The sequence below is a fragment of the Saccopteryx leptura genome, chromosome 3 (genome assembly GCF_036850995.1).
Source record: "Saccopteryx leptura isolate mSacLep1 chromosome 3, mSacLep1_pri_phased_curated, whole genome shotgun sequence".
Classification (NCBI taxonomy): domain Eukaryota; kingdom Metazoa; phylum Chordata; class Mammalia; order Chiroptera; family Emballonuridae; genus Saccopteryx; species Saccopteryx leptura.
Genome location: NC_089505.1, coordinates 214,072,656 through 214,100,548, shown reverse-complemented (window position 1 = coordinate 214,100,548; position 27,893 = coordinate 214,072,656). Strand labels below are relative to the sequence as shown.

Here is a 27,893-nt window from a genome sequence, read left to right as displayed (position 1 = left end):
CAAAAGGCTGCACATCCTAATACCATGACATTGGGTGTTAGGATGTTAACATGTGAATTTGGTTGGACGTAAATATTCTGACCATAGCAGGCCAATTATTTTTCTTAATCCCTTCACATTTTTTATCCAGCCTCACAACACCCCTCCCCTCTGACAGCTGTCAGGTTTTTCTCTGTGTCTTTGAGTCTGTTTCTATTTTGTTTATTTTGTTCATTTGATTCCGCATATAAGTAATATAATATGGTATATTTTTTCTCTCACTGGATTATTTCATTTAGTGTAATACTCTCCAGGTCCATCCATGCTGTTGCAAAAACATAAGATTTCCTTCTATTTTACAGTTGAGTAGTATTCCATTGTCTAAGTGTATCACAGCTTTTTTATTCCCTCATTAACTTATGGACACTTGGGCTGCTTTCAAATCTTGGCTATTGTAAAGAACTTGACAATGAACATAAGGATGCATATATTTTTTGAATAAGTGTTTAGGGTTTCTTCAGATAAATTCTGAGAAGTGGAATCACTAGGTCATAAAGCATTTCCATTTTTAATTTCTGATTCCATAGTACTTTCCAGTGGCAGCACCAATCTGCATTCCCAACAGTGCAGGAGGGGTTCCTTTTCTCCACATCCTCGCCAGCACTTGTTGTTTGTTGATTTATTGATGATAGCCATTCTGACAGGTGTGAGATAATATCTCATTGTGGTTTTAATTTGCATTTCTTTGAAGACTAGTGATATTGAGCATTTTTTCACATGTCTATTGACTATCTGTATATCCTCTTTGGAAAAGTATTCAGGTCTGTGCCCAGTTTATTTTATTTTTTAGTGTGCATGTGCACATGAAGGAGAGAGAGAGAGGGACAAACATGAAGCAAAAAAGATGAGAAGCATCAACTCATAGTTGCGGCACCTTAATTGTTCATTGATTGCTTTCTCATACATACCTTAACCAGGGGGCTCCAGCTGAGCCAGTGACTCCTTGTTCAAGTTAGCAACCTTGGGCTCAAGCCAGTGACCTTGGACTTCAAGCCATCGACCTTGGGCTCAAGCCAGTGACCTTGGACTTCAAGCCATCAACCTTTGGGCTCAAGCCAGCAGCCATGGGGTCATGTCTATGATCCCACTCTCAAGCCAGCAACCCTACACTCAAGCTGGTAAGCCCATGCTCAAGCAGAATGAGTCCATGCTCAAGCTGGCAACCTCAGGGCTTTGAACCTGGTTCATCAGCATCCCTGGCTGATGCTCTATCCACCGCACCACCATCTGGTCAGTCTCTGCCCACTTTTTAATTGGAGTCTTTGTTCTAGATATTAACTTTTCATCAGATGTATTATTGGTAAATATGTTATCCCATTCAGTAGGTTGTCATCATTTTGTTGATGGTTTCCGTTGCTGTGAAAAAAACTTTTTGATTTGATTTAGTCCCATTTGTTTATTTTTTCTTTTGTTTCCCTTGCCCAAAGATATATGTCAGAAAAAATAGTTATGAGAAATGTCCAATACTTTACAGTGTGCTTTCTGCTAAAAATTTTTATGCTTTTACTGTTTACTTTTAAATCTTTAATTATTTTGAGTTTATTTTTATGTATGGTATAAAGAGGTGGTCTAGTTTCATTTTTTTTGCATATATCTGTCAAGTTTTTCCAACACCATTTTTCCAACAATCTTTCCAACATTGAATAAACTGTCTTTATCCCATTGTATGTTCTTGCCTTCCTTGACAAATATTAATTTACTATAGAAGTGTGGGTTGACTTCTTGGCTCTCTATTCTGTTCCACTTATCTATATGTCTGTTTTTATGACAGTATAATGCTATTTTTATTACTCTGGCCTCATTGTATATTTTGACACCAGGTAATGTGATGCTTCCAATTTCTTCTTTCTCAAGATTGTTGAAGCTATCTGAGGTCTTTTGTGGTTCCATATAAATTTTTGGAACATTTATTCTACTTCTGTGAAATATGCCATTGGTATTTTTATAAGAACTATGTTGAATCTATAGATTGTTTTGAGTAGTATAGACATTTTAATGATGTTAATTCTTCCTATCCATGAACATGGTATAAGCTTCCAGTTATTTTTATCTTCCTCAATTTCTTTCTTTTTTTCTATTTTTTTCTTTATTATTTATTAGTATTTTATAGTTTTCTGAATTCATGTCTCTTACTTCCTTGGTTAAATTTATTCTTAGGTACTTTATTATTTTTTTGACATTACAATTGTAAATGAGAAAATTTTCTTAATTTCTCTTTCTGATAGTTCATTATTGGTGTATAAAAATGCCACCAATTTCTGAATCTTACTTTATATCTTGGCAGGCCTCAGTGTAGTCAACCAAACACACAATGATTGTTATGTTATAGCTAAGCTCCTCAAGTTAAAGGTATTTGAGAGTTGTGGTAAGAATTTACAGCCAAATTTTAGTATTAAAAGTCTTTGCGACTGTTAAATCACAAATTCATCTGTAATGAGGTTGCACTGAAAGATTACTTTGTTTTGCTTGAACTATAATGACATCATCTCAGGGCAAGAACCATGTCTCTCACATATTGTTCAGAATTCTGGATGACATAGGCCAGCTGAAAAAATAAGTAAATTATAATTTATTTTGGTTTGAAAGATAAAGTCTTTCAAAGGATGGGGCTCTCTAAGAGGGTGATTAATGGGCAATTCCAATGTTGCCACTCTTGGTCTTACTGATCTAGGTGACCTTTAATTTGCTTCCAGTATCAACTTACTAAGACTGTGGTCATAGCTATTTATTTGCATAAGAGGAATGAGAAGTGCTCATAAACATAACAAATATCTCCTGAGTACTAGGGCCCCATGGACACTGGTCAGGCATAAAAACTGCCATTATTTTTGCCAGCCCTCTCCAAGCCTACAGACTGCCTTCCTGCTATCTTTCGCAGCACAAGTGCCACACCATGTGCTAACTTCCTGACATCTGAACTACAACTCTACAGCTTCTTCTATCTCATTTCTCAGGGGATCAATATTAAATCCAATCCATGTTCAGCAAATGTTCATTAGTGTTCAGAGCCAATTGTTAATAAGGGTTTTCTGGAGAGGTTATATCTTTTTCTAAAGAAGTATCTCTGATCAAAATGAGCGAACAGCACAGTCTCTCTCACAAAGTACACAATGCTAAGCCTCAAGCAGATGGCATGTATGCAATGCATCCTGTCCAACATTGAGCCACTTCATGAGGACAAACTCTCCATTATGGGGTGAAAAACCCTACATGGACCTCCCAGTTGCCATCTGTGAAGTCACAAGGACTGTGCTTTGGCAGCTGGGCTGGAGAAGGTGGTGGAAACCTTTTGGGTGGCATGTGATATCTCACTTTTTTCCAGAACTTGGTCTTTGCACATGATGATTCCTCTGTGAAGTCCCCACTCCACTGGATGGACCCATGCTTCTGTCTGATGTACTGGATTGATTCTGGCATGGCTGCATAGTTCTTGACTTTCTCTACCTCAATCAGAATGACCTTCATCACATCCTGAATGAGAGCATTGTAGACTGCAATTTGGTCTTCTGGTATGTTCCTTAATAGGTCAAATTCAAACAATTCTGGAACTATGATGATAATCAGTCTCCTGCACAGTTTGATGTTCTCATCGATGACATTAGCCATAGCTGCAAATAAAGAAAGAAGATGCAGAAGATCTCTGATTAAAACAACACAGGCCTTAATGTTCTTGAGAACATTATAAATGGGCACTAAGAAGAAACTTTAATTAAAACAAACATGACTTAGACCTGACCAAGTTGTGGCACAGTGGATAGAGCATCAACCTGGGACACTAAGGACCCAGGTTCAAAACCCTGAACTTAAGCTGGCTTAAGTGTGGGATCCCCCAGATTGAATGTGAGGTCTCTGGTTTAAGCAAGGGATTATAGACATGACCCCATAGTCACTGGCTTAAGGCCAAGGTCTCTGGCTTGAAGACCAAGGTTGCTGGGTTGAGCAAGGGGTCACTGGCTTAGCTGGAGCTCCCTGGTCAAGGCACATATGAGAAAGCAATCAATGAACAGCTAAGGTGCCACAACTATAGGTTGATGCTTCTCATTTCTCTCCCTTCCTGCCTCTCTCTCTCTCTTTCTCTCCCTCTCTCCCTCCTTCCTCCCTCCCTCCTTCCCTCTCTCCCTCCCTCCCTTCCTCCCCTCTCCCTTTCACTGACAAACAACAAACAAATATGACTTAGAAATGGATTAACAATTTTTTTTAACATTTATCTTCTCTTCTGTAAAAACATCCTAACTTTTTATAAAAAAATTAGTCCTTTATGTTCATGAATCACATGCTTTGATAGTTGTTGGTATATCACTTTCCTCAGCCTAATGCTCCCTCTACAGACCGTGAACTTCTCAGAATGAAGATCTTATCATACCCTGCTTTGTATCCCCAGACTTAGCCGAAGGTCCAGAATAAGATAATGAATGTATTATTTTTTAATAAATAGATTTTTAAAAAAATTTTAAAAATGTAGTTAGCTCAAATGTATTCATATATATTTGTGTTTTCCTCTTGTGCTTTATAGCTATTTAAATGACTAGGATTTATAGGACTTACTTGAAACCAATTAACATACCCAATGATTTCTAGGAACAGGGAAGAGTTCTTGAAATTTTTAGCTGTGAGAAAACCTGGTCTTTTTTAGAAATAAAGATCAAGTTTTATATTTTCCTTATACTTAATATATAAGACTAGAGAATAACATCCCCAAAAGCATGCTCTCTCTAGAGCACAACCAGGCCTTTCTCCCTTAGGCATGTGTCTCTGCTTTCTTTCTCCTAAACTCTAAGGGTTCTCATAAGATTTGCAACTAGGGGAGCAGCAGGCAGTGGCAGCTCATCCCAGGCTAACCTCCTGAACCTATCTGCAAGGCACCCTTTTCCTCTGACTTTCTAGTAACTTAAAAGCAGACCACCTTGGCTCACTTCTATCACTGTTACTTTTAACTGCTCAGTGAGTCCAGGAAGCTCAGCATGGCTCACGTCTTTCCTATTACATTTCTAGAGAACCAAAGCAGCCCTGCCCAGGCTCTCTCCTGTTGCTTCTAGACAAAACCTTTCCTTCACTGCACTGTCCCCAGCTATAATAAACATACTTTCAAAATCACTTGGACTCACGCTAAGAAATCATTCCTGAATGAAGTCAAGAATCCACACACTATAAGCTGGCCGAAAGCAGACCCTTTCTGGGCTCAGACTCTGTTTGATAATTGTTTTGATTTATTTTAATGTTCTATAACATTACCCTGCACATAGCAAGCATTTAATAACTACTTTTTGAATCAGTAAATGAGTAAGTATTGTTATAATTATGAAATCGGAGCTCTTCTACATAATTATAATGACACTGGACTAAATTTTCATTTCTTCATAGAGGATAAAGTCATAACTAGAAAAGTTGTAGGTTAAGATATAGTTGTACTCTCACTGAGGTTATGAGTAGCCTATAAATCCAAAGCATTGAGAAACCTTTTAAAACAACCCAGAATAAGCCATTTACCAAATGCTATAAATTAGTAATCTTGGTTTCCCAGTGACTAGAAAATAATTTATTTCAAATTCCATATAACCTTCAAAGAGAGAAACACTCATCCCTTGAATATTTAATATGTACTGAGCTCTAACTGGTCCCTATTCAAGTTTAAACTCTCTTAATTCTTTCCACCAAGTCAGGGAAGCATTCTTATCCCCACTTGAAAGATGAGACCACTAAGATTCAAAGATGTTAACTGAAATGCCCAAAGCTATTAAAAGAAAGAAGTAAATATGTATTTTATTTAGATAGGAAAGGATTAGGGGGTTGAGATTTAGAAAATCAGCTTTAAACATGAGTTGATTTACATATTCAAACTGACAGAAAATATTCAGCAGTTAGGCTCAAGAACATCAGGGCAAGTGACCACTTTCAGTCTCTTGGTCAAAGTTATGTCATTCTCCACCTGTTTATATGAATGGCTTAACTATGTTCTTGCACATTATATCAGCTAGGATCCCAGTTATCCTGTTGTAGGAGTGAGCTTAATGAGAGAAGATAACATGGTTCTAAGCTCCTCAGCTTAGGGGTTAAAGGCTGGGGAGATAAAAGACTTCTTTTGGTTCAGTGGGGAAGGAAAGCAGAGGTCCCACAAGTTATAAAGTGAAGAATGAAGTGTCCTTTATATTTTTACATTATTAGTTGTTTTTCTACTGCACTTAAAACATACCTTGTCCAGGAAATTCATCCCTGCCAAATATAAACAACTTATATCCACACTGCCTCTCCAGTACCTCAGGCAGAACCTTCAGAACCAGTGTGTCCACATTACATTTCTGGTGTTCTCGTTGAAGCTTGGGGTACAAGATGTATGCATCATACAGCTTTCCATCTGAAAAGGAAATGGATGAAGAAAGAGGTGTCATCAAAGTCACTTTGACAGGTCCTGTGTAACAGCATACAGTCCTAACTGCACAAGGCAAAATAGGCCAAATCTCACAATAAACCTACCAGTGAATTCTATCACTGAAATTTCACACTGATCTGTAAAAAGACCAAGCATCTGATCAGACTCTAAGAACTGGCTGTGCTGTGCTGAGAGGTAAAATACAGTGAGGCCACAGGTATCACCCTACCTGACTTCAAATTATGCTACAGAACCACAATAATCAAAACAGCATGGTATTGGCAGAAAATCAGAAACACAGATCAATGGAACAGAACTGAGAACCCAGAAATAAAACCACATATATATGAAGAAATGATTTTTAACAAAGGAGCCAAAAACACAATGGAGAAAGAAAGCTTCTTCAATAAATGGTGCTAGGAAAATTGGAAACCTACATGCAAAAGAATGAAACATGACTACAATTTGTCTCCCTGCACAAAAATTAATTTAAAATGGATCAGAAATCTAAATATAAGATATGAAACAATAAATTTAGTACCTATGCAAACATAGGTACTAAACTCATGGAACTTAGCCACAGAGAACAATTTATAAATTTGATCCCAAAGGCAAGGGAAGGAAAGGCAACAATAAATAAATGGGACTATCTCAAACTAAAAAGCTTCTGCATAGCAAAAGAAACAGACAACAAAACAAATATTCAGCCAACCAAATGGGAGATGATATTTACAAACAACTGTTCCAATAAGGGGTTAATATCCAAAATATATAAAGAACTCACAAATCTCAACAACAAATAAGCAAACAATCCAATTTAAAAAAGGGGACAGGACCCAAATAGACACTTCACCCAAGAGGACATACAAATGGCCAATAGATATATAAAAAGATGCTCATCTTCACTAGCTATTAGAGAAATGCAAATCAAAACTACCATGAGCTACCACCTTACACGTGTTAGATTAGCTATTATCAACAAGACAGGTAATAACAAGTGTTGGAGAGGCTGTGGAGAAAAAGGAACCCTCATTCACTGTTGGTAGGAATGGAAATTAATACAAACATTATGGAAGAAAGTATGGTGGTTCCTTAAAAAATTAAGACTAGAACTACCATATGACTCAGAAATTCTTCTATTGAGTATCTACCCCTAAAACTCAAAAACATTGGTATGTAAAGACACATGCACGCCCATGTTATGTTCACTGCAGCATTGTTCACAGTGGCCAAGACATGGAAACAACCAAAAAGCCCTTCAATAGAAGATTGGATAAAGAAGGTATAGTACAGATATATAATGGAATACTATTCAGCCATAAGAAATGATGACACAGTGCAATTTACAACAACATGGATGGACCTTGAGAACATTATACTGAATGAAATAAGTAAATCAGAAAAAGCTGAGAACTGTATGATTTCACACATAGATGGAATATAAAACTGAAACTCATGTCTCAGTGAAGTGGCTACCAGGAGGAAGGGGACATGGAGAAAGGGGAGTGGGGGGTGGGTGGGAAGGGTGATTTGACTTTGGGTGCTGTGTATACAACATAATCAACAGTTCAAATGCTATAGAAATGTTTATCTGAAACCAATGTACTTTTATTGATAAATCTCACACTGTTAAATTTAACATTTTTGTTGGGCAGATAAAATATATTGTGCTCACTTTGTTAAAGGTGGCACTGCCCACTTAGAAGCCCGTTGCCCAGGTGATTGCTTGGGATGAGTGTGATTATGTTAATATGTGTTGGGGGAGGGCTTTCACGCCAAAAGGTTTTATTTTATTTATTTATTTTTTTTTTAATTTATTTATTAAATTTAATGCAGTGACATTGATAAATCAGGGTACATATGTTGAGAGAAAACATCTCTAGATTATTTTGACATTTGATTGTGCTGTATACCCCTCCCCCAAAGTTAATTTGTCTTCTGTCACCTTCTATCTGGTTTTCTTTGTGCCCCTCCCCTCCCCCAACCCCTCTCTCCTTCTTCACCCCATCCCCCCTCCCCCCCACCCTCCACCCCTGTTGCCATCACATTCTTGTTCATGTCTCTGAGTCTCATTTTTATGTCCCTTCTATGTATGGATTCATGTAGTTCTTAGTTTTTTTTCTGATTTACTTATTTCACTCCGTATAGGAAGAGAGATCGTGTTGTTTCGGGGAGAAGAGGGATTACCTTCTACGAGGAGCCCATGCTAGAGGAGAGCAGAGAAAGGCCATGTGGAGGAGAGGAGAGGCAGCCAAGATGGCAGAGTGCTGAAGGAGAAGCCAAGTTGTGCAGAGTTAGTGCAGAGAGAAGGAGATGAGGAACAGAGGTGAATAAGGCTAATGAGCTAGAAACCTTTGATTCTAGGAAACTCAGATAAGTAAGTAGCTTTGTGAGCACTGAATGAGTGGGTTTTGGAGCCCAGTGTGTGTTTTTACTTGCCCGCTGGGTGCAAGCTAGGATTAAAGGTGATGGCCCATCAGTTCTTGGCTCCATTGTTTCATTACCAAATCTAATGTGAACCTGAATGGGCCAGACGGCTGTGATGGTGGCTGTGGCTACTAGCCCTACATTTCTAAATAAAAATTTAAAATAAATTAATGTCATACACTTGACTTTATAAAGTCAGAGGATTATGTATATTATAATACACACACACATACATAAATATACACACACAAACACAAAGAGAGTTTTTAAAAGATTTCACAAAGTCCTTATATTTTGAAACTTTGGAGGAAAAAAAATTAAATTTTCCCAATTAAAAGTATGATAATATTTATCCCTTAATAACAAAGTTTGGTTGGGTCCGTACTCTATCCTCAGCATAATGGTGACCCCTCCCCACAGCAAATGCAGTATTTCCTGGTCTCTCAACTACAACAAATGGCAGGTTTATTGACATCACTGTTCCAAGCCCTGCCAGGTGTCTCTCTTCTCTCAATCTATTTATCTTTTTCCCCCACTGTCTCTGATGAAAGAGAGAGAGAGAAGGAAGAAAGGGAAGAAGGAAAGAGAGGAAAGAAGGAAGGGTAAAAAAGGAAAGGAAAGTAAAGTAAAAGGGAACTAAAAAATCATTTTTACTAAGTGAAGTCTCCTTTTTATTAAGTGATAGTGCTTCACATTCACTTTTTAGGAGAGGCATTTCAGGACACAGGTAACCTTTGTTGTGCAATGTGCAAACTCAGAGACAGAAGAAAATCTCACACCTTTTAAAACCTGAAAATATAAGCCTGCTCTCAATTTTTTTGCTCATTTTTTTCTGACTAAGATTTTGAGTAGAAATATATCTTCCTAACTTGTTCTCAAAATGCAATGGGGTTTCATCACTTTCAAAAGAGCATTTCATAAAACTGACCAGTATAGCAAAAGACCAGGCTACATTCATTTTGCTTTTTGTTTCAGCTGGATAATTCTGAAGGGCCCTCTTATACCACTGCACACCAGCATTTCATGGTTTTGCCTCTCACAGTCCACGGTGGGGGTTACATTTGTATTCTCAGATTAGGAGTAAGGGTGCGGAAAATTTCAACAGTCTCCCAGCTGGTAAGTGCACAATTTTGATTCAAGCCCAGCTCAACTGCTCCATCTGGTGCAGCTGAGATGACAATTAGAATCAGGAAGCTTCACAAAACTTATCCCTGTTAGTCCTGGGCATCTGTGTCAGACTGTATTTTTTATAAATCACTGTCCAACAATATGTCTAGTCCTGAGTTTTCTTTCAGAACTTTGTCACAGCCCCAAAAGAGGTGGAATCTGTTTTCACTCCATTGAAATTGGGTAGGACTCTGTAGCTGCCTTGACAGAGAGAATGCAATAGAATCAATACTGGAAATCCAGAATCTTAGTCATAAAGTAAAATATGGCTTTTCCCTGGCTCTCCTGCTCTGGAAACACTAGCCATTGGAAGCCAGAAACCATGTTGTGAGGAAGCCCAACATAGGCGAAAGACACTGCTTGGAAAGGCCCTTGTGGAGAGGAGCTGAGGCCACCAGCTTAAAAACACAATCAACTTCCAGTTCTCTGGCTCAGACCCCAGAAATCATGGAGTTAAGACAGGCCATTCTCATGGAGTGTCCCTACATTCCTGATCCACAGAGTCTACAGGCAAAATAAATGATTGTTTTGTTTCATTAAGTTTTGAGGTCATCTGTTTCTCAACCATGATAACTACAATAGCAATTGATCAAATAATAATAAATAGAAACAGATAACAATGAGTTGGACACACCCAACTGTTTATTTCATCAAGGAAATTGTAAAAGTGTAGACCTACTGGAAAGTTTTCTGAGTAAACTGGGCCAGCCAGCAGATGCTCACAGATCACCTCTAGAGAGTGGTGGGTCACAGTTTATCCAGGTTCTGGTTACATTTCTTTCATTTTTTAAGGAGTTTCAACCTTATTTTTGATGTTAAAGTATCAGTATATGCTCTTATTGGCTGTTGGTAATAATACAAAAATGTATTTACATAAATTAATGTTTATGGAAGATTGCATACAAATTATTCAATTCCCTAATTTTTTTTTTCAGTGAGAGTAGGGAAGAGACAGAGACAGACTTTTGCACATGCCCTTACTGGGATCCACCTGGCAATCCCCATCTGGGGCAGATGCTCCGCCTATCTGAGGCCATCCTAGCAACTGAGTTATTTTTAGTGCCCGAGGCAGAGGTTCAATGGGGCCATCCTCAGCACCCAGGCTGACAGACTCAAGTCAATTGAGCCGTGGCTATGGGGAGGGAAGAGAGAGAGAGATAAAGGGAGGGTCAGAAGGGAAAAGCAGATGGGTGCCTCTCCTGTGTGCTCTGACTGGGAATTGAACCTAGGACTTCCACATGCCGGGCTGACACTCTACCACTGAGCCAACCGGCCAGGGCCCAATTTTCTAAATTTTTAATCTGATCAAAGTGGACCAGTGGAAAAAATCAGACAATTAATTTGGCCTTCCTGTAAGTGCTTTTACTGAATAGCATGAGATTTGGTACTATAGCTCTAAGGTGAACAGAAGACACTAGAAGAAAGGCCACATAAAATCTATTACATGTTTCTGCACACAGTGTTCACTGCATCACATCTTTGAAAAATGACAATCCCTTACAAAAAATAAAAATGTTTCTCGAAAAATTGTCCTGAAAAAAGGCCATGTGCTTTCAGCGGCAACTGAAAGGTTTCTGTGAACAGTACACAGTGAATCGTGTGATTATTTTTGCTTTTGCTTCTAAAGCAAGCTCACCCTAACAACCTGTCTGAAATTTGGTCATGAATGCTACCCTAGCTTTATTTTACCATTCTTCTTTTGTTTGCCTGCATTCACTGTACTTATTTTGCCTTGTTTCTAATTGTTCTGTTCTACTTTCCCCACATTATATTGAATATATATTAACTCTATGATATGCAGGGTGGAGCAAAGGTAGATTTATGGTTGTGAGTACACAAAACACAGAGTTTATTCTTGAATTATTTGTTAATTATTATAATTTTTTCATATGAATATATATATATATATTGAACTTTCCCCACCTTATATGGAATAAGGTGAGGCATATACACATCACTTTAAAAGATTTGTAAATTGATCCTCATATTTTTGTACACATATGCACACCTGGCAAGATAATTTTTAAAGCACCACCTGTGACTTAATAGAGAATATAAAGAATTCATGAGCTTTATCTAAGCCTACTGATAATTCTTAATAAAACTGAGTTAAACACATGTAACTATTAATCACATATAAAGGCTGACTAATCTATGAAATAAATACTTTATCACAAAAAGGACACAATTTCTCTTACTTCCTTATTTGTGTGTGCCATCCATCATTCCACATGTCCCTAAATAACCAGAAACTGTCTTTCAGGAAGGCAAAGCTGGAAGCAGCATCTGAGACTCATCTTTAAGTGCCATCACTAGCTCACTGGTAAAGCTAACATTCCAAAGGATATTACAGGATAGTAGTTCTCATGGACTAAGCTGTCAAGAATTTAATCACAAACTGTGCATAGATTTTTTTGAACTAAAACAAAAAGAGGAAAGGGGACCACTGGCTGACTGTAGTTCCCTATCTGCAAGCCCTCAGTCCACTGGTTCTGAATTTGGGATGTTTCCCAGGCTCAGCAGAGGGTGGGGCTCCCTGAGTCTCTCCTCTGCTCAGTTCCCGACTCAGGGTGAGTCACTATTCCTTTCTTCTCTTCCTGTTAAACTTGACCTGCTAACTGGCATCTTTACCACCCACCCATTACTCATGTTCCCAGAGCTGCAGTGAGTCAGGAAGAGATAGATGTTATGGGGCCAGAATTCTGGGAACACCACCTAAATCTATGTAGTCCCCTGTTAGTTGATAGAGTGCAGTCAAACCACTTGCATGTATAGGTCAGAAAGCACAAGTGCGGATGCACTGAAGTCTCTGCTCAGCTAGAGGCAGGCTGAAGCTCCATCACAGGCGACTACATGGAGCAGCCTTTGCAGGGACCACCGCCCAACAAAAACCCATGTCCACCTGCCTGTCCCCAGCACTGGAGGGGCTTCAGGTTACCCTGGATACCAAAAGCCAAAAGTTCATAATTGAATTCTGTCATCAAAATTCAAAAAAAGAAAGAAAAAGTTGGTTGCTTTCTTTTGTTTCAAAGGCTCAAGGAATGAAAAATTTGAATTCTAAAATTTAATGTTGAATAAAGTCCAAGTTAAGACATCTATGTTTTATTAACCATGTGTATAACAACTCTGATCATGGATTTTATATGCAAAGCAGGCCTGTAGTGTAAAGAGAGCTCTTCTCTGGATAGGGACTCATAAAGCAAGTGCGACACTTATTTTCCCCCTATTTCTGCTCTTGTTGTAAGTTCTGAACTTGAAAGGTATAAATCTCTGCATCTCTCTGCATGTGAGCTGCACAGACTTCCTTCAGCCTTCTATGAATTATAATAATTAGGGTACTTAAAAGCAGATGTTACCTTTTTCAAGGCCTTAATAGATCATATCCATTCTGAGACAGATGTAAAGGCTTGGCAAAAGTAGGATTATAGTTGTTCATATGGAAAAAATTACAATAATTAACAAATAATTTAATAATAAACTGTTTTGTCTACTCACAACCATAAATCTACCTTTGCTCCACCCTGTATATCACAGAGTTAAAACTACAATGGTGGGGAATGCTGGCTTCTCAGAGTCTTGGGGTCACACTGAGGTGTTTTTCATGCTAAGTAGCAGGAGTAGGCTCCAGCAACCAAACTCTAACCAGCAGATAGAGCAGCAGTGGCAGGTGGCTTTGGCCTTCATACAACAAGGGAGCTCTCTTGTTCCCCAGGTCTCTACTCAGTGCTTTCCTGAACTTCAATTCAGTTCCTCACATAGCACTCTGTGAGATGGGTTCTAATCTGTCTTCCTTCCTTCCTTTTTTCCTTCCTCCCTCCCTCTCTTCTTTCCTTCCTTTTTTCCTTCTTCTTTCTCATTCCATAATTAAGATATACAATTAAATACCTTTACTCGAGTCTTTCTTTCTTCAAACTTGCGAAGGGGAGACAAATTTTTCCAGACACCGGGCATAAGGTGCTGTGGCAAGCAAAACATACATTCTGTCCCAGCATTCACTGAGTTACGGTTACATCATGGATGAAGAGCACTTTGCTTAAGGGTAAATTTCCTTTTTTTGCTTCTATCAGTGGAGGTGAGAACCATTCGAAACTGGTTGCAGGAGGACCCAGAAGATTGATTCATTCAGTACTAACCTAAGAGCCTGATTTGACTGAATAGTGCTAGGTGGTCTTGGAAAAATAATTTCTCAGAAATATGAAAAGTTCCAAGGAGATTCTTTCCTTTTAATTCGCCAACAACATATATAAGGCAAGCTAGTAAAATATGAAGAAGAATATTTACAGTGTTCATAGGAATACGTGAATACTAATGATGAGTCAGTTTTCAGTGTCTCCCCACACTTACCTTCTATAGTCCCAGCAGAATGGAAGGCACTTCGACACCAAAGTGCAATGTCGATCCTAAAAATGCTGTAGATGCACATGACCAACACTGCTGCACCTGTGAAGGCCAGCAGCCCTCCTATCAAGTAAGCTCCAAAATCTGGCACTGCAAATGACAGCAAAATAATATAATAATGATACAAAGTGTCAGTTACACATTTGACAGATACCTATCACATTACCAATGCTGAAAAAAATATATTAGATATCAATGAAAAAGGAAACTGCTTAAATATTTCTTTTTAGTTAAATAATATACATGAGGAGTGACGTCACGGAAATGGTGCCGTGAGCAGCGCGTCTGACAGATCTCCCCAAAATCTCAACAAATTTATCAACTAGAAACAGAAAAATTTATCCTCGGAGCATCCCGGAGTTCCACACACACACTGAAAGCGAAAGGACTGTTGCCGAGGAGGGAATACGCCTGGGGTGAGTCAACCCACACGTGCAGCTGCCCACGCCACGTCCCGGGGAGTGCCAGCAACCACCGGCGTGCTCTGAGAAGCCGCGCGCCTGCGCCCCGAGCCGCGTCCCGGGGAGTGCCGGCAACCACCGGCGTGCTCTGTGCTCTGAGAAGCCGTGCGCGCGCGCGCGCGCCCCGATCCACATCCCAGGGAGTGCCGGCAACCACCGGCGTGCTCTGAGAAGCCGCGCGCCCGCGCCCCGAGCTGCGTCCTGGGGAGTGCCAGCAACCACTGGCGTGCTCTGAGAAGCCGCGCGCCCCGAGCCGCATCCCAGGGAATGCCGACCACCACCGGCGTGCTCTGAGAAGCCGCGCGCCCGCGCCCCGAGCCGCGTCCCGGGGAGTGCCGGCCACCACCGGCGTGCTCTGAGAAGCTGCGTGCGAGCGCCCCGAGCCGCGTCCCGGGGAGTGCCAGCAACCACCGGCTTGCTCTGAGAAGCCGCGCACCCGTGCCCCGAGCCGCGTCCCGGGGAGTGCCGGCCACCACTGGCGTGCTCTAAGAAGCCGTGCGCGCGCGCGAGCCCCGTGACGCAGTCCAGGAGGGGCGCCAAACCTGTCTTTACTAGTCAGGAGATTCTCTCCGTGGACGGGGCACCTCACCCAGCCATTCGAGCTAACAATCAAGCGTTGGGGGAGGGGCGCGCAGGCAGCCTGAAATACTCTCTGGAGCACAGCTGCGGATCCAATCACTGAAATTAGCTTAACCCACAAAATCTACGCACCCACGGGGCTCTAATTGATAAGATCTCTCCCAGTTCAGCGATCCAAGACAAGAGGCATAATATTTTTCAGTGCCTTTCGCTAAAGGGGCGGGGGCAACTTCTGATAGACAGAGCCTCCATATTCAGGGATATACCTAACAAGAGGGACTTGGCAGATATTAAGATCTATATAGCAAGCAGCGAATAGTGCATCTTCTTTCCAGCCAAAACAGGCTACAAAGTGTGGAAAGCCTGGGTTGAGTGGTCCAACTGAATGCTAGGCGCTGAACAGTCACCTTGACAACAATTGACTCCCAGCCCCACCTGATTACGCTGGAGGCTCTGACTGCCAGAGCCTTACCCAGAGCCTTGTGCTGAGTGAGGATAGAGTGGGGATTTCCCAGCTCTTTGAGCCTCTTACTCCCCAGACAGAAGCAGTGGCAGCCTCATAGCTGGATCACCAGGCTGCTAATTCAGGAAGGGGAGACTAGGGGAGAGACTCCAGGAAAGCAAACTCTCTCTCATTGTCAGACTCTACAAACGCCAACAAGCCTTGACTACCAGTGAGACTAAAGCCAATTATATGACATTGCCATAGAATCCCATCAACTGCAAATCCCTACCTAAGCGTGACACAGGGGCAGAACCTGGGGTACAGAGTCACTGACCAGGAAGAGGGAGAGAAAAGAAAAAGGAAGAAGTTAACCTCCAAAATCAAGAAAAATCCACAGACTTTATAACTTGTTCCACTAATTCTTTGTTGTTGTTGTTTCTCTCTTCTTTCTTATTGCCTTTATTTGTATTTCCTCCACCTCGGACCTTTTATTCTCTGCCCATCTTATGCTACCCTTTTCTTGAACTACACTACCCATGAGTGTTACATTTTATTTCTTTTCTTCATCCTTACTCTCCCTTAGGGTTACACTCCAAAATCCTTAACTCTCACTCTCTCCCCTTTTGTTTTCTTTTTGTTTTTTTTCCCTTTCCTTTTTTTCTTCCTTTCTTTCTCTCTTTTTCTTATTTTTTCCTTTCTATTCGTTCCTTCTTTTCTCCTTTTACTTTTCCTCTCATTTAATCCTCAATTACAAACAAATTATTTAATTTGGAACTCAAGTTTTTTTTGTTTTTGTTGTTTGTTCTTTTTTTTTTTCTTTTCTTTTCTGCTTTTGTTCTTGGTTTTCCTTTATTTGTTTGTTTTTGTGGCATTTTGGGTACTTTTTACATTGCTTTTTAACTCACTAGCATTCCTCCCAACCCAAAGTCTCCATTGTATTTAGTCTTCACTCCACTTAATACAACAGATTTTTACTTATTATTTTTATTTTTTTCTTCTTTAAATATTATTTTTTCTCTCCTTTTTTCTGTTTCCATTTTATCCCTCTCATTATATCTCTTAGTCGACCATCACTTACAAGCAAATCATTTTATGCTTGTCTAAGATATCCTTCTTTTTTTTTTTTCTTGCATTTAGTAGGTCCCTACTCCCTTTTTTGCCCCTTGAACTCTTCACCCCAAATCAGGCCCTCCGTTATAGGCAGTTTTTGTTCCATTTAGCATAATATAATTCACAGGTCATCACGATATTTACCTAAAGAGGTGAGAGGAGGGAAGGAGAAGAAAGAAAAAAGGGGGAAATAATAAATCATTACTTTTTTTGTGTGTGGAGTGTTTTTTTTGTTTGTTTGTTTTTTCTTTTTTTTTTTTCTTTTTTTTCTCCCTTTTTATTCTTTATTAATTTTAATTAAGAATATCAACAAGACCACCTTCAGATGCCAATAAGAAAAAGGAAATCGAATATTATGGATACAAAAGATAGAGAGGTAACACAAATAGATGTGGAAAAATCTATGGAGAAAAGATTTAGCATACTGGAAGCCTTGGAGCCAAATGACAGAGAATTTAAAATAGAAATCTTAAAAATACTCAGAGATATACAAGAAAACACAGAAAGGCAATTTAGGGAAATCAGAAAACAACTCAACGATCACAAAGAATATATTACCAAGGAAATTGAATCTATAAAAACAAATCAAACAGAAATGAAAAACTCAATTCACGAACTGAAAAACGAGATAACAAGCTTAGCTAATAGAACAGCCCAGATAGAAGATAGGATTAGTGAAATAGAAGACAAGCAACTTGAGGCACAACAGAGAGAAGAAGAAAGAGACTCAAAAATAATAAAAAACGAGAAAGCCCTACAGGAATTGTCTGACTCCATCAGAAAGAATAACATAAGAATAATAGGTATATCAGAGGGAGAAGAGAAAGAAAATGGAATGGAGAATATACTCAAACAAATAATAGATGAGAACTTCCCAAGCCTGTGGAAAGAACTAAAGCCTCAAATTCAAGAAGCAAACAGAACACCGAGTTTTCTTAACCCAAACAAACCCACTCCAAGGCACATCATAATGAAGATGACACAAACCAATGACAAAGAAAAAATTCTCAAGGCAACCAGGGAAAAGAAGAATACAACATATAAAGGAAGACCTATTAGATTATCATCAGACTTCTCAGCAGAAACTCTACAAGCTAGAAGAGAGTGGACCCCAATATTCAAAGCCCTGAAAGAGAGAAACTTTCAGCCAAGAATACTATACCCATCAAAGCTATCCTTCAAGTACGAAGGAGATATAAAAATATTCACAAATACAGAAAAGATGAGAGAATTTATCATCAGAAAGCCCCCACTCCAGGAAATACGAAAGGGGGATTTCCAACCAGATTCAAAGAACAAAAGAAAACATAACCCCAAGTAACAGCTCCACCAAGAAAACAATAAAACCAAACTTAAACTGTGACAACAAAAGAAAAAAAAGGGGAGAAAGGATGAAGATTAACAGTAGCAAAGGACGATGAAGCGCAGAAATACTAATAAGAAAGGGTACTACAATGAATATGGTAGGTACCCTTTTCATTACTTAATGGTAACCACCATTGAAAAAACCACCACAAAAACATTTGACTTAAAAAAGATAGCAACAGAGGAAAGAAGTATGGAATACAAACAAACAAAAACAAATGATAGAAAAACAAAAGAGAAGAATCAAACAAGATACAAAACTAACAGAAAGCAATTTATAAAATGGCAATAGGGAACCCACAAGTGTCAATAATTACACTAAATGTAAATGGATTAAACTTACCAATAAAAAGGCACAGAGTAGCAGAATGGATTAAAAAAGAAAATCCAACTGTATGCTGCCTACAAGAAACTCATCTAAGCAACAAGGATAAAAACAAATTCAAAGTGAAAGGCTGGAAAACAATACTCCAAGCAAACAACACCCAAAAAAAAGCAGGTGTAGCAATACTCATATCTGATAATGCTGACTACAAGACAGAAAAAGTACTCAGAGACAAAAATGGTCATTTCATAATGATTAAGGGGACACTGAATTAAGAAGACATAACAATCCTTAATATATATGCACCAAACCAAGGAGCACCAAAATATATAAGACAGCTACTTATTGACCTTAAAACAAAAACTGACAAAAATACAATCATACTTGGAGACCTCAATACACCGCTGACGGCTCTAGATCGGTCATCCAAACAGAGAATCAATAAAAATATAGTGGCCTTAAATGAAATACTACAACACCTGGATATGATAGACATCTACAGGACACTTCATCCCAAAGTGACAGAGTATACATTTTTCTCTAGTGTACATGGAACATTCTCAAGAATTGACCATATGTTGGGCCACAAAGACAATATCAGCAAATTTAGAAAAATTGAAATTGTACCAAGCATATTCTCTGATCATAAAGCCTTGAAACTAGAATTCAACTGTAAAAAAGAGGGGGAAAAACCCACAAAATTATGGAAACTAAACAACATACTTCTAAAAAATGAATGGGTCAAAGAAGAAATAAGCGCAGAGATCAAAAGATATATACAGACAAATGAAAATGAAAATACGACATATCAGAATCTCTGGGATGCAGTAAAAGCAGTAATAAGAGGAAAGTTCATATCACTTCAGGCCTATATGAACAAACAAGAGAGAGCCGAAGTAAACCACTTAACTTCACACCTTAAGGAGCTAGAAAAAGAAGAACAAAGACAACCCAAAACCAGCCGAAGAAAGGAGATAATAAAAATCAGAGCAGAAATAAATGAAATAGAGAACAGAAAAACTATAGAAAAAATCAATAAAACAAGGAGCTGGTTCTTTGAAAAGATCAACAGAATTGACAAACCTTTGGCAAGACTCACCAAGGAAAAAAGACACAGGACTCAAATAAATAAAATCCAAAATGAAAGAGGAGAAATCACCACAGACATCATAGATATACAAAGAATTATTGTAGAATACTATGAAAAACTATATGCCACCAAATACAACAATCTGGAAGAAATGGATAAATTCCTAGAACAATACAACCTTCCTAAACTGAGTCATGAAGAAGCAGAAAACCTAAACAGACCAATCAGCAGGGAGGAAATAGAAAAAAACTATTAAAAACCTCCCCAAAAATAAAAGTCCAGGCCCAGACGGTTATACTAGTGAATTCTATCAAACATTCAAAGAAGACTTGGTTCCTATTCTACTCAAAGTCTTCCAAAAAATTGAAGAAGAAGCAATACTTCCAAACACATTTTATGAGGCCAATATAACCCTCATACCAAAACCAGGCAAGGATGGCACAAAGAAAGAAAACTACAGACCAATATCTCTAATGAATACAGATGCTAAAATACTAAACAAAATACTGGCAAATCGAATACAACAACATATTAAAAAAATAATACATCATGATCAAGTGGGATTCATCCCAGAATCTCAAGGATGGTTCAGCATACGTAAAACGGTTAACGTAATACACCATATCAACAAAACAAAGAACAAAAACCACATGATCTTATCAATAGACGCAGAAAAGGCTTTCGATAAAATACAACACAATTTTATGTTTAAGACTCTCAACAAAATGGGTATAGAAGGAAAATATCTCAACATGATAAAGGCCATATATGATAAACCATCAGCCAACATCATATTAAATGGAGTAAAACTGAGGACTTTCCACCGTAAATCAGGAACAAGACAGGGTTGTCCACTCTCTCCACTCTTATTTAACGTGGTGCTAGAAGTTCTGGCCAGAGCAATCAGACAAGACAAAGAAATAAAAGGCATCCACATCGGAAAAGAAGAAGTAAAGGTATCACTTTTTGCTGATGATATGATCCTATACATCGAAAACCCAAAGGACTCCACAAAAAGATTACTCGAAACAATAAACCAATACAGTAAGGTCGCAGGATACAAAATCAACATACAAAAGTCCATAGCCTTTCTATATGCCAACAATGAAATATTAGAAAACGAACTCAAAAAAATAATCCCCTTCACGATTGCAACAAAAAAAATAAAATAGCTAGGAATAAACATAACAAAGAATGTAAAGGACCTATATAACGAAAACTACAAGGCATTGCTAAGAGAAATAGAAAAAGACACAATGAGATGGAAAAATATTCCTTGTTCTTGGATAGGAAGAATAAATATAATTAAAATGGCCATATTACCCAAAGTAATATATAAATTTAATGCAATTCCCATCAAAATTCCTATGACATTTTTTAAAGAAATGGAACAAAAAATCATAAGATTTATATGGAACTATAAAAAACCCCGAATAGCTAAAGCAATCCTAAGGAAAAAGAATGAAGCTGGGGGCATTACAGTACCTGACTTTAAACTATATTATAGGGCCACAATAATCAAAACTGTATGGTATTGGCAGAAAAATAGACACTCAGACCAATGGAACAGAATAGAAAGCCCAGAAATAAAACCACATATATATGGTCAAATAATCTTTGATAAGGGGGCCAACAACACAAAATGGAGAAAAGAAAGCCTCTTCAACAAATGGTGCTGGGAAAACTGGAAAGCCACATGCAAAAGAATGAAACTCGACTACAACCTGTCCTCGTGTACTAAAATTAATTCAAAATGGATCAAAGACCTAAATATAAGCTCTGAAACAATAAAGTACATAGAAGAAGACATAGGTACTAAACTCATGGACCTGGGTTTTAAAGAACATTTTATGAACTTGACTCCAATGGCAAGAGAAGTGAAGGCAAAGATAAATGAATGGGACTACATCAGAATAAAAAGTTTTTGCTCAGCAAGAGAAACTCATATCAATATAAACAGACAGCCAACTAAATGGGAACTGATATTTTCAAACAGTAGCTCAGATAAGGGCCTAATATCCAAAATTTACAAAGAACTCATAAAACTCAACAACAAAGAAACAAACAATCCAATAAAAAAATGGGAAGAGGACATGAACAGACACTTCTCCCAGGAAGAAATACAAATGGCCAACAGATATATGAAAAGATGCTCAGCTTCATTAGTTATTAGAGAAATGCAAATCAAAACTACAATGAGATACCACCTCACACCTGTTAGATTAGCTATTATCAACAAGACGGGCAATAGCAAATGTTGGAGAGGCTGTGGAGAAAAAGGAACCCTCATACACTGTTGGTGGGAATGTAAAGTAGTACAACCATTATGGAGGAAAGTATGGTGGTTCCTCAAAAAACTGCAAATAGAACTACCTTATGACCCAGCAATTCCTCTACTGGGTATATACCCCAAAACCTCAGAATCATTGATACGTAAAGACACATGTAGCCCCATGTTCATTGCAGCACTGTTCACAGTGGCCAAGACATGGAAACAACCAAAAAGCCCTTCAATAGAAGACTGGATAAAGAAGATGTGGCACATATACACTATGGAATACTACTCAGCCATAAGAAATGATGACATCAGATCATTTACAGCAAAATGGTGGGATCTTGATAACATTATACAGAGTGAAATAAGTAAATCAGAAAAAAACAAGAACTACATGATTCCATACATTGGTGGAACATAAAAACGAGACTAAGAGACATGGACAAGAGAGTGGTGGTTACCAGGGGTGGGGGGAGGGAGGACGCAGGAGGGAGGGAGGGAGAGAGTTAGGGGGAGGGGGAGGGGCACAGAGAAAACTAGACAGAGGATGACGGAGGACAATCTGACTCTGGGTGAGGGGTATGCAACATAATTTAATGACAAAATAACCTAGACATGTTTTCTTTGAATATATGTACCCTGAATTATTAATGTCATCCCATTAACATCAATAAAAATTTATTAAAAAAAATAATATACATGAGAGTCAAATAATCTAGTCTGACCTATGCATTTTAGGAACAAAGTCTTCTTGGGAACCTGAGAAAGGAAATTCTGCGGAACCGCAGTGCCCAAAGGCAGATACAGGATGGTTTCAAATGTGTGAGGACTGCTGTTGAAAAACATATGGCCAAGTCCACCTGAATCAGCACTCCAGGTTGGAAGCCTAGTACATGATTAGGAAAGTTCCCTAGGTGGTATTGACACACATTCTTGATTATAATATTGTTACAGCTGCTTTCTTCATTACTCCCAACTGAATGGCAGGAGTCGTGTCATAAAGAACCATCAGTTGCCTCCCTTGGAAAACATTTCTGTTGGCTCTACAAGACTGGCTAAAAGCCAAACTCCCACTTGAGCCTCTCTGTGTCAGAGCCTGGACTGGGTGCTTGTTTGAGCGATGCAGTCTCAGGAAGGGTGTTTATGTCTTGCTCTGCTTGTAAGCACACCACAGAGCAATTATGGAAAAAGTTGTGGGCAGGAGATGATCAAGGAGCAGAACCAGTTCCTCTGGAACTCCAATTCTGCAAAAAAATCATGCTCCTTCTTACATAGCTGACAAGAGGAACATCACAGCTTTCTTCCTCACCAAAACCCAAACTTGTGTTGCCCAAGAAAGAGGTTCTAAGAAGGAGAGAATTAGAAAAGGAGAAGGAGGAGAGAGGAAGAGAAATCCTCTTCATTCTTAGAACCCACCACATATACCACTTCCTTCATAGATCCTCTTCATGATCCTCCAGTTGCCGCTAGAAGCTATGTTTAGGGGTGAGGAGTGGGATTCACTTTTCTTTGATTTCACAGAGCATTAACAATTTTAAAATACTCATTAAAGCACTTACTACAACCTGACTTAAGCCACACCATGTTGCAAACATTTTGAGGCCAAAGACATCTCTAGCAATGACCATATGTCTTCAAATACATGACACAATAAAACACAATATCTATAGACACAATGTCTACATAGTTCTGGGCCAAAACAACATCAATCCATTAAGTCCCAGCACAGCCAAGTGGATCTGCTCTGCACTCTGGTGCTCAATCTGATTCTGACCACTTCTTTGCACTTCTAGTTTCTAACTCTTGAATGGATTCTGCCTTCCCTCCCAACCCCCATATGTCTTTGCCCCTTCCAAGTTCTTGGAACACCAATGCCACCTCTCTCTTTGGGAGGACCGATGTCTGAGAACCCGTAATGTACATTTCAGAGGTCTTGGTATTGTCAATGTCCATGATAAGGAGACCATGTTCACACGATTTGTGAGATTCAGAATCCCCTGATAAGTAGACAACAGTGATAGCCTGAAATACTTGAATTCAGGAGAGTTGATACCTTCTTTTCTAAAAGATGATAAAATTGGAAACAGAAATGAATGAATAAGTTCAAAGGGAATATGAGCTTTGAAACTGAAGTAAGTAGAAAACTCACTGTTGAGACACCAGCAGCTTGTTGAAGGTTATGTAAGGGTAATATTAGCCATTTGGGTCCATATGGCTACCACCAGCCTTAAACTGAGATGGTATCTGAGAATAAGTGGTTAAAAGAAATTCACTGAAAGGTACATGCCATCCAAACAACTTTCTAGTGACCTTGCTTCAGATAAACTAAACAAGATTCTATCTGGATGTGTCTTCAAATGAACTGTGAAATTCAAATGGAGAACCTGTAACCTTACCTCTGGCCCTAAGTAAACCCAGGGGCTTGGATTTAAGAGAATAATGTTTCTAAGAACTCAGGGGAAACAAAACAAAATACACATGTCCAAAAAAAAATGCATTGCATGTGATATGTGAAATAAGCAAAGGTGAATCTGTTAAGCACAGCTTTCCTAACTGATCCACAGCAAAGAAGAAAAAACCACCCACCTCCCTCCTGCATGATCTGCAAGTATAAACTGATAACAGAATTATTTCTCTCAGCCTGGACTTTGCCTTGAAATCCTTCTGAACACAGTGCTTCCAAGTACTCAGTATCTAAAAATTAGTACTAGCAGAGAAAATCTATGCTGGTCATTTTCATTCAAGGTTACTAAACAAAGAACTCAAACTTCTAAATTGAGGCAGATTTCAATTATAACCACTTCAGGTATTATGCAATCTCTAAAGTTTCCCACGGTTAAGCTCCCTCTTTTCTCAGGGGTGAACCTAGAATACTCTCTGTAGCAATTCTACTTCTAACGAAATACTGTAGAGGAATGCTTCTAGTGAGTACAAGCTCACACACTCAGAAATTTCCACAGCAACATTGTTTACAAATTGTCCCAAGCTGAGAACAACTCAGAGGATGACATACATAGAGTAGAATAGATAAGTTATGATTTCGTTATTCAATGGAATATGATTCAACAATAAAAATGAACTACAGCTACAGGGTACATCACTAAGACAACAATGAAACCCATAAACCTAAGAAGCAAAACATAAAAAGAAATATACTATATATTCCAGAGGCGGATTTAACGGAGGGTGCACCGGGCATGCGCCCAGGACCCCGACTTCTGAAGGGCCCCGCAAAACCCCATCTTTACATTTTTTCTAATGACACCAAGTTTGGTTTCATATGTGCAATTTTAACATTAATAGTGCAGAATATTTTTTATTTATTTTTAAGGGACCCAATATTTTCTTCTGCGCCCAGGGCCTCAACTGACCTTAACCCATCTCTGTACTATTCCCTTTCATATAAAGTTTAAGTAAGTGCAATCAGCAGCTGGAAGTACAGGGCTGCCGCGTGGAAAGGGAGAATATGGTTGGAGACGTGGAATGGCATCTGCACAGAGATGACAGTTGAAGCCATGAGACTGATGACAGAACCTCGAGAATCACCCAGATGTGTCACCAAAAGAGATAAGATTCACAGCACTGATTGGGAGGAAAATGATCAAAAATGACTTTCTATGAGAAGGGAAGAGGAAAATGGACTGTAGTGGCTGATGAGCCCAAGACTTTATCCACCTGTTGCAATCCAAAAGAGATTTCCCTGGGTCCAGGTGAGGAGAGGAAGTGCTGTGTACTTACTCACAGTTACGGCAACTGGGGACACAGTGACCTTGGCCTCCAGGTCATGGAGGTGAGGTCAGGGTCACAAGCTGCTGTGGACACATCCTTATTCAGTGTTATTCATTGGGGCACTCATGAGGTCAGAGACTTGGCAGGGGCTAAGGTACATGTGACAGCTCCATTCAGCATACACTGAACTAGTATTTTGTGTTAAGTTCTAGAAAACATTTCTGGTAGGATTTTAGCTAGATACATGCACACACAGGCTTAACTGATCATTAAGGGACACTGGAAAATTCAAGCCCTCTCTCTCTTGCATGTAGTTAGCCAAAAAGAAAAAAAATTAATATTAATAGAATCAAGAAAGAAAAACAGTCTTGGTAAGCCACACATCAACATTTTACAAGATGCTTCAGATGCTTCCCTTGATATGTTAGTAATTAATTTATAGCTGCTTTCCAGATGATGTTTGTATCCATCACTACCTACCCTCTGGTTCTATTACCTCCTGTGGGTAATCATGCTCTGTACAATGTTAAGAAACAATTTATGTATATACATTAAGTTTGAAGGCCTTCTTCTCAAGTATCAGAATTCAGCCTTTATAGATAACTTTACAAAGTTATATGATAAAAATATACATAAATATTTTATTTTCGCATCCTATTATTTATAACAAAAAAAAACCCTAAAAGTTGAAGATGACTATCACATGCTTATAAATGTTGAGCAATTGGGTTTTATTTAAGAGGAACAGTTCTGTTTTCTAGAATTTTGATGCATAGAACCTCAATGTATATAAATATGGCACTTTAAAAGATTAGTACATTGCAGTCACAGCCTCACTGCAGTGTCGTCAGACATTACATCAGCTCTTGCCCAGATTTCATATTCAGTTTGTCTGTTTATTACCACTCTGTTGCCTCACGCCAAACATTTATTACTATTTGCCTTTCATATGCATTTCCCTGCCATCATTTTTGAACATTCTGAACAGTATTTAACCACAGGAACATTACCTGGGGGTTTTAACATAAAGTATGCTGCAGACATGCCAGCATGGCATGTAAAAGGATGGCCATAATCTTCTTTTTTCACTTCTAAAAAGGTTAGGTTCACTGTGTAAAAATTATGTTCCTGAAAAGAAACCTGGGTTCTGTAAAAGAAAAGAGCCAATCATTAATACATGTCATATTTTACCCAACATATTCTATATGCTTTAGTCTAGGGGATGATTTTACCCTATTCACTGAGTAGTTCGATGAGGTATGTAGTTCAAAATTTGCATTATCTTGGAGACAGTGTGACAAAGAGGCGTGGTTCTGTTAATCACAGATACCACCCTCAGCATTAAAGGTCTCCCTCTCCCTCTCCACTTATCCAACTCATCTACACAGCAAGGCCAACACAAGTTCTTCTGCCCTTAGTTCATGGTCTTATTTTACACCACTCTATTCAGACCACTATAAATTCGATTCTTACCACTCAATCATCTAACAATTATGCACTATCTCCCCAAGAGTCCCTGAGGTGCCCCTTGTTTTGCTACTTAAGTCTTGAAGGCCCAGGGTTCATTGTATGACTGACTAGAAATGAGACCAGTAGCTGACCAGGGTTAAACTTATTGCCTACAGGCCATACTTCCCATTTCACTTTATCTCAAACTAGGATATAGAAAGGATTGAGAATCTGAGCATCTCGCACTTCTTTGAACCAGTTGCTTGTTCACACATAGCAGCACTGAGAGATCTTTGAAAGACAAAGCCAAAAGAAGTGATGAGGAGGCAGTGAGAACCACCTCAAAAAAAAAAAGTAGTACTAACACCAAACCACTTAAATGAAGAAAGTATTGCTAGCTTTTAAAGAAGCCAGAAAAACCAAATACCTACTCAATTCCTTCTTGGATTCGTTTGGACTCTTCATAGTAAGTATCCACCAAAGTGCTACCGACCCTCCAGCATCGAAGATTTGTATTATCCTTCGTGTCTATTATGCTGCAGTTTACGATAAGGGTGGAGCCTACAAAAACCAAAGTCATAAACATTAAATAAAAATTCTACCAAAAATGAACTGATTAACAAATATACCCTGTTTTGAGCCTTGATTATCTTTCGATTAGCAAAAA

General features: G+C 38.8%; 1 protein-coding gene across 6 annotated transcripts in view; it reads right to left on the bottom strand.

The window, feature by feature from the left end:
* Positions 1–265: 265 nt before the first annotated feature.
* The window catches only part of IL1RL2 (interleukin 1 receptor like 2), a 40,831-nt gene continuing 13,203 nt past the window's right edge, over positions 266–27,893 (bottom strand). For all 6 annotated transcript variants that reach the window (XM_066377501.1, XM_066377504.1, XM_066377498.1 and 3 more), the window contains 5 exons: positions 27,658–27,787; positions 26,788–26,924; positions 14,345–14,488; positions 6,230–6,391; positions 266–3,647 (listed from right to left, as the gene is read on the bottom strand). In XM_066377501.1, the coding sequence (XP_066233598.1) occupies positions 3,229–3,647; positions 6,230–6,391; positions 14,345–14,488; positions 26,788–26,924; positions 27,658–27,787 (992 nt within the window). In that variant the 3' untranslated portion in view covers positions 266–3,228. The remainder of the gene's footprint in view (positions 3,648–6,229; positions 6,392–14,344; positions 14,489–26,787; positions 26,925–27,657; positions 27,788–27,893) is intronic.